Source organism: Rhincodon typus, unplaced genomic scaffold (genome assembly GCF_021869965.1).
Source record: "Rhincodon typus isolate 14 unplaced genomic scaffold, sRhiTyp1.1 hic_rhity00007183, whole genome shotgun sequence".
Classification (NCBI taxonomy): Eukaryota; Metazoa; Chordata; class Chondrichthyes; order Orectolobiformes; family Rhincodontidae; genus Rhincodon; species Rhincodon typus.
Window position 1 is genome coordinate 2,732 of NW_025972821.1, and position 6,732 is coordinate 9,463.

At 36.7% G+C, this 6,732-nt stretch overlaps 1 protein-coding gene across 1 annotated transcript; it reads left to right on the forward strand.

Annotated features, from left to right (window-relative positions):
• The first annotated feature begins 340 nt into the window (after positions 1-340).
• On the forward strand, positions 341-6,375 carry LOC109927536 (probable C-mannosyltransferase DPY19L1). The gene is made up of 5 exons (XM_020527570.2): positions 341-440; positions 2,947-3,034; positions 4,683-4,820; positions 5,834-5,954; positions 6,048-6,375. The coding sequence occupies exons 2-5, from the start codon at positions 3,014-3,016 to the stop codon at positions 6,143-6,145; spliced, it is 378 nt and encodes a 125-aa protein (XP_020383159.1). The 5' UTR covers positions 341-440; positions 2,947-3,013; the 3' UTR covers positions 6,146-6,375.
• The last annotated feature ends 357 nt before the right edge of the window (positions 6,376-6,732 follow it).

The following is a 6,732-nucleotide window of genomic DNA, read 5'->3' on the forward strand; positions in this document are numbered from 1 at the left end:
TCTTACTACTCCTAATTTGTTGGCACAGTAGTGAATAATCAGGCCTAGGTTTAAAAGTTATTGGTGAAATGTCTGAGGGAATGTGATTTATTTTCACCCATAGGGTGGTGGGAATCTGGAACTCACTGCTTTAAAGGTTGGTGAGACGTAAACCAGTAACACAATTAAGAAATGACTTGGATATACACATATATAGGTTGGAAGGTGGATTAGATTGGGTAGTATTGTTGGTTGACATAATGGACTGATTGACTTCGTTCTGAGTCCTAAATCTCCGTGTTTCTAACTGCAATCCACACAACTTTTAAATATTATATCATGTGTTTGAGAAGACAGGTATTTGACACTGTTAGGAATAGTTTAAGTCCTTTTATTTATAACCTGCTTCTGGTCTTTTCTGTTCCTTCTTTTACAGCTATCATTGCAGGAATTTTACATTGGTAAGTGTTAATTGATTTCTTTGCAGATATCTACTTTGGATTTTTAGGAAGTCTAACGTGTAGAAAAGTTGCTGCTGTCTAGTATTGAATGAGTTTTGGCTTCATAAATCAATTGACTTGCTCTTTGAATAATTTTAATGTGACAAAGAAATTTATATTTGCACTTGTGCATAAAAGTTTTATGTTAGTTAAGGTAAGAAATAAGATCAAATGGAGACTAATTTCCTTAGTATTATTCAAGTATTGACTTCTGTAAACTTAGCAAATTTCAAAAATAGTGCAAACTATTTAAAAATTAGGTAGTTTGTTTTTTACATAGATAAAGACAGTATTTGTGAAATTATTGGCATGTCGCTAAAGTTTTGTTTAGAAGTCAAGTCAGAAGAATGCAGAATACAGGAAAGGAATAGCTTTATTACTGGTTTATCAGAACTGGCAGTACCAGCAGATAGTGTAAACTACAGTGACTGAGTGCCAGTTTAACAATTCATCTACTTTTCCTGGAGATTCGGGGAAGCAGGATTGGGATATGTAAAGTTGTTCTAAGGAGATGATATTTTCCCACAGCAATTATTAGTCTAATTTGTTTTAACATATAGTTAAACTTAATAGTGCTGATATTTGCTCTGTTTCTCAATAAGCAGTTGTGTAACATTTTATTAAGCAATGTCCATTTAAACAAAAATCTTCTTGAATTTTAGTGATGTTGTCAAATTAATCACAGGTTAAATTTTATCCCAATAAGAAGTTGAAATGAAGTTTGGGGAATTTTTTTTTGAACAAAGTCTCATTGGGAAAGCGACCATTGGGAGAAATTTATACTGCTACAGTACAAAAGGAGATTGGCACGCCAAGAGAGAACTGGAAAGGAGCCCAAATACCCAAATGGGCAAAATACCAGAACATTCTTCTGATACTGCAACAAAAGAGGGATAGTCAGGGAATAAGTCTAAATTCTCAGGAACCCACGTGCATGATGTGCAGCACAGAAGAGATAATTAATGTGCTAAAACATCTGCATTGGGAATTTTATCAAAGGAAAAAAGTAATGTGGTTTTATTCCACTTCAGACACTTGTCCTGTGTGATCTGAGAGTTTTGTGTGAAACATTGTTACTGGCTGGGTGATGGGGATGAAATCTAATTCATTCCTTAACAGTGCTTGAATGCACCTAGAAACGATGGAAGTGAGATGTGGTAGTTTTTGTGAGAGTACCATTAGCCAGTGGAGATTTTCCAAAGTGTACTTCTTTGTTTAACATAAACTAGATGACCAGTGATTTATTAGTCTGATATGGCTTATGGCCAAATTCTTAAATCTTAATTTGTGTTAAGATTAGAAAGTGTCCATGTAGGCATGGGTTAATCAAGGAGGATCACTGCTAATTTGTTCAAGGCATGTCATGCTTGACAAATGTGAAACAAAAATAGATATACATTTCTATAGCCTCTTTCATGATGTCAAGCTGACCAAGCGTGTTTTTGAAGTGCAGTCACTTTTGTAATGTAGGATACACAATAATAAGTCTGTGGACACCAAGCACCTGCAGTGAGAGAAACAGATAATCTGTTCTCATGGTAATCTTCAAGATATTGGCTAGATTGGAGAACAAAAGGAAAGCACAGAGAATGTGAGAAACAAATTTAGGGCACAGTTAAGAGTTTCTATTCATACTGTTGATCAACAGGTTGCCAGGTCTGGTAACTCCATTACTGGCAAATGACTAGTTGTTGTCCAGAAGTAGCTGCCTGTGTCCTTAAAAGTATGCGATCAGGTGGCTTAAGGGTATTTTCCATCTAATTTGCTTAAATTAATAGACCATAGTTTTCAGCAATACACCAAACAAAACAAGTTATTCCACCTCCATATACATATCAAGCCTGGGGAAATATCAGATTTGTGGTGTCACTGCTAATAATTTGCTTGCTTTCAGTTATCGTATAGTTACTTAATTTTCCTCTGTTCTCTGTAGTTATCTTCAAGCATATGAGATTGGAACCATTAATATATAGTTTGAAAACCGTTTACAGTTAAGTTTAAATTTTTTAGATGGCTTGACACTGCAAAGCTGTTTCCCCTTGGCTGGAGAGTCTAATGATCAGAGTCATAAACTCAAGGCAGACACTATTTAGAACTCGGATTAGGAGAAATTTCTTCACTGAGCATTATGAATCTTCAGAATTCTCTATCCCATGTGGTGTGAGTGCTTAGTCATTGAATACATTCTGCCCTGAGATCAAATAGATTATAATAATCTCAGGGAATCAAAATATATCAGGATAGACAGGAAAGTGGTAAGAAGGTAGAGGTTTCAGCTATGATATTATTGAATGGCAGTTCACTCTGGTGGGTATGTATGGTCTCTACCTGCTCATTTAAGGTTGTTAGCTACGGGACGAGTGATAGAATTAACTTGTCTGTTAAATCAACAGCAACTTTATTGAACACTTTTTAAACGTTGCTTCCAGAGTTGAGAACAAACTAATTTTGCTCTAATTTACCTTAGGTACCATATATCTAGTCTTTTTGAAAATAATCGACATTTCTCTCACCTTTCAACGCTAGAAAGGGAAATGGCTTTTCGCACAGAGATGGTAAGCATTTGAGCTATATTATTGATGAAACCCTGGGCTTGCAGTATAAGTAGCCTACCTAACATCACCTAGCCAGATGAGTCTGCTAAATGGCAGCCAAGGTATTAGGTAACGAATATGTGGTGTTCTGAATTTGAAATTGCCATTGACTGACCCCATTTCTAACCCTATTAGTCTCCACCATTCTGCTAAATTATATTCGGTTTTTGTAAAGGAGGCCACTTTGTCATCTTCAAGACCCCTGCATTTTGCTCCTACTGTATTACAGAAGCAGGAAAATTGTGCTTGTGAAATGTGGAAGGTTGCAAAAAAACAATTTTGCATCCTTAAAGTTGCATTTGGAGATTGATGTGTCAACATGATTTTTTTATAATTAAAATAGAGAAACTGATTGTTGGTGACTCCCCCTTATGGTTTTGATCCTCTACTTGAATTGAGTGTTATGTGTACAGATCCTTGTGCTTTCAGTGTACTGCTGTTTGTTACTGCTATTTATGCTAACACTTGCTGTGTTCTTCACTATTCATATATTTGTAGTCCTTGAAAATGCAAGCAGTTTACTTCATTGTTGCTCACTCAGTTGAAGTAAGGTATTGTGGCAAAGATCAATTAATGGAACTGAGTAAATGGGAGCTTGCTATTGGCAGTTCTAATCATCAGCTGGTTATAATAGTGTTGAAATTGGCTTTTCTTCTCATCAGGTGCCAGGGAAGAATATGTCCAAGAACGTTAACTGGGGAAGATTAACATAGAGAAGCCTGATTGAGGCTGAAAATGTTTAGGGGCATTCAGCTTTTATTGATCTCTGTGGGCAAAGGCAGAAGAACCAAGAACAGTAAAATCCACTGTGGGTGCTGTGATGTACAACTGACCCAGATTGTCATGTGCAAACCTCTGCTACAGTTGGACAGAAAGTGATAGCACAGATGTGATGGCAGTTTGTAAGGATGTATGCAATGTATGTCTATCCAACCTTCCTGAACAGAGGCTGTCCATCATCTGTTGATTTAATAATGAAATCTGTTTATGTTGGAAAACAAAACCATATGAAATTCAGCAATGCTGTTAGACAGCACCTTCCAAAATCATGGCCATTATTATCTGGAAGGACAAAGGCAGCAGAAACATGATAATGCCACCACCTGCAAGTTCCCATTCATCATTCTGACTTGGAAATATATCACTGTTCCTTCATCTGTGTCAAAGTCTTGGAATTCCCATCTTAATGCCTTTATGGGTCTACCTACAGCACATGACTGCAGTGGTTCAAGAAGGCAGCTCACCAAAACCTTTTCAGAGGTAACTAGAAATGGGCAGTAAATGCTGACTAAACTGGCAACGCCTACATCACATGAATGAATTTTTAGTAAGTTATAATTTTAAAAAATAAGGTCATATTTACAGTTTTTCAATCCCTTCTAAAACAGTGAAAATGTTAAAAGCTATAGTGCAGGAAGGAGGGGCGATTAAATGGAATAGTCAGGAAATTATTACCGAGTTGAAAATTTGTAGCATTGCAGGAAGTACTCTATCCATAGAATCCTGATGGATTGTTTTGGAAAGGAGTGTAATCTTTCGGCATTTTGTCTGTCTAGGGAACAGTCTACCTCTATAATGTAATGCTTGTAAAAATGTTTTCTTGTTTTAGGGCTTGTATTATTCTTTCTTTAAGACCATCATTGAAGCACCTTCATATTGTGAAGGTTTAAGTAACATAATGAATGATCGGTTGACTGAATATCCTTTGGTTATCAACACCTTGAAGCGATTCAACCTTTATCCAGAGGTAGGTTATCTGCTGACACCTGATTTCAAACCAGAGCCAATATTACATCAATCAATTCAGCAGGACAAGCGTGTAAATAGGCAAAGTGACAATGGTGAGGAAATTTAGGTGTTCTTTTATTGTCTCCCTGCGCTGTACTCTTTCTGCGCTCTCCTCAGCCTCACCAACTCCACAAACTAACTGATTCAGAACTCTTCTGAGCATCACCTTTTGTGCTAGATCTTGTGCAACCTTCACCCTTGTCATCTTATCTCCAAAAACTGCAGTATCAAGCTAGTTTCTGTGCTCACATCCTAACGATGCATACCCACAATGTTCTGACTGTTAGTTTCATTGCAATTGGGCAAAAAAGTATTGCAGAGATGTTGTGGACTGTTGTAGATGAAATTGATAAATTCGGGAGACTTCAGGAGCACAGGTAATGATTGTTTATTTCATATGCATATGTAGAAGGTCAGTCTTATCACCTAAGAAGTGTAAGGTTCACTCTGGTGGATTATAGAACACCTTCAAGTATTATATAGATTACAGCGTACATATTAACAATTCCCACACTTCAATATCCATGTGTCTGACATTATCTTTCTTTCCCACAGTCTTTCATGACATTTTCTATTTTACTCAAAGCTTTCAGATAGTGTGACTTCTATGCAACTAGTGTTGACAATCTGAATGTCTCATTTGTTATTCATTTCTCTGTACATCAGTGGTTCCCATATGCTTTGATAGCTTTGCTTATTACTGATTACATGGTCAATGCTTAAACCTTTAATTAAAGTAACTTCCAACTTTGACTAAAAATAATACTTATTGCCTCATTAACAAATTATAATTGTGTGTCTCCATCAAATGTCAATTCTATTTCATGCTTGCATAATAGCTTTATAATAAGTGCTTTATTAGCTAAAAACTAGTGTCTTCAGTGCTATTGCTGTTGGCAACAATGAGCTGTGACAATTACTTTAAAATTGACACTTGTATGATGGGGAAACCCTGACTTCTTCTCTGGGTAGGTAGTACTTGGCAGCTGGTATCGTATTTATATCGCTGTTGCAGACTTCCTTGGCATTTCAACGAAAATATGTTGGCGTGTGGACCGAGGTAAGGGCTTCAGCCCTGTGGAGAGTTGTGAAGGCAAGTTCTGAATGTTCAGACACAATCTTTATTCCCTGCTTTTCAATGTTTGTGTAGGTGGTGATCTAAAATGTATTTTTTTTTATTTTATAGGAATGGGAGACCCTGCCTACTTTTATGTAACATTTGTTTTTATTTTAAATGGGCTCATGATGTCACTATTTTTCCTCTACGGAACGTACTTGAGGTAAGAAGATACTGCAGTACAGTTTAAAAAGTGACCATACTGCAAGATGGTTTGCAAGTGGGATTTACATGTTTTTATTTGTACTGCAAGGCTGGAGTGACACAAGTCATCTAAAAATGAACCAATATCTAGGGGCCTTATGGGCCCAGGCTTTCAAATGGTCAATAAGAGCCTTTGAAAGCTTCCTAAAAATTCTTGTTAATAAATATCTACAGGCATTAAATGTACAGAAAATGTATCATTGCCTTTTGTAAGTTGTAGTCTGGAGTTTGCACAAGTTTGAATATTGTAAAATTGCATATCTCTTTGCAGCATATGTTACTACAGTGAGTTCTGAATTTGATCATTGCAGATTTTTGAGACACTTGGAGCATAACTAGCTTTGTTACCAACTGAAATTTGTTATTCCTGTCCTGCTCTTCTTGGTTAAATTCGGCTGTTGATCCAAGATTATTCGTAGCTTAAAACAGCCCATGATTCTCACTTGTTTTTCCTTTGACCGCACTCTCTTCTGCCTACCACGTCTGCCTCTACACCAGACTTTATGGACCTCTTCCTCAAAGACTTCATCTCCCTCACATTTTACTTCCC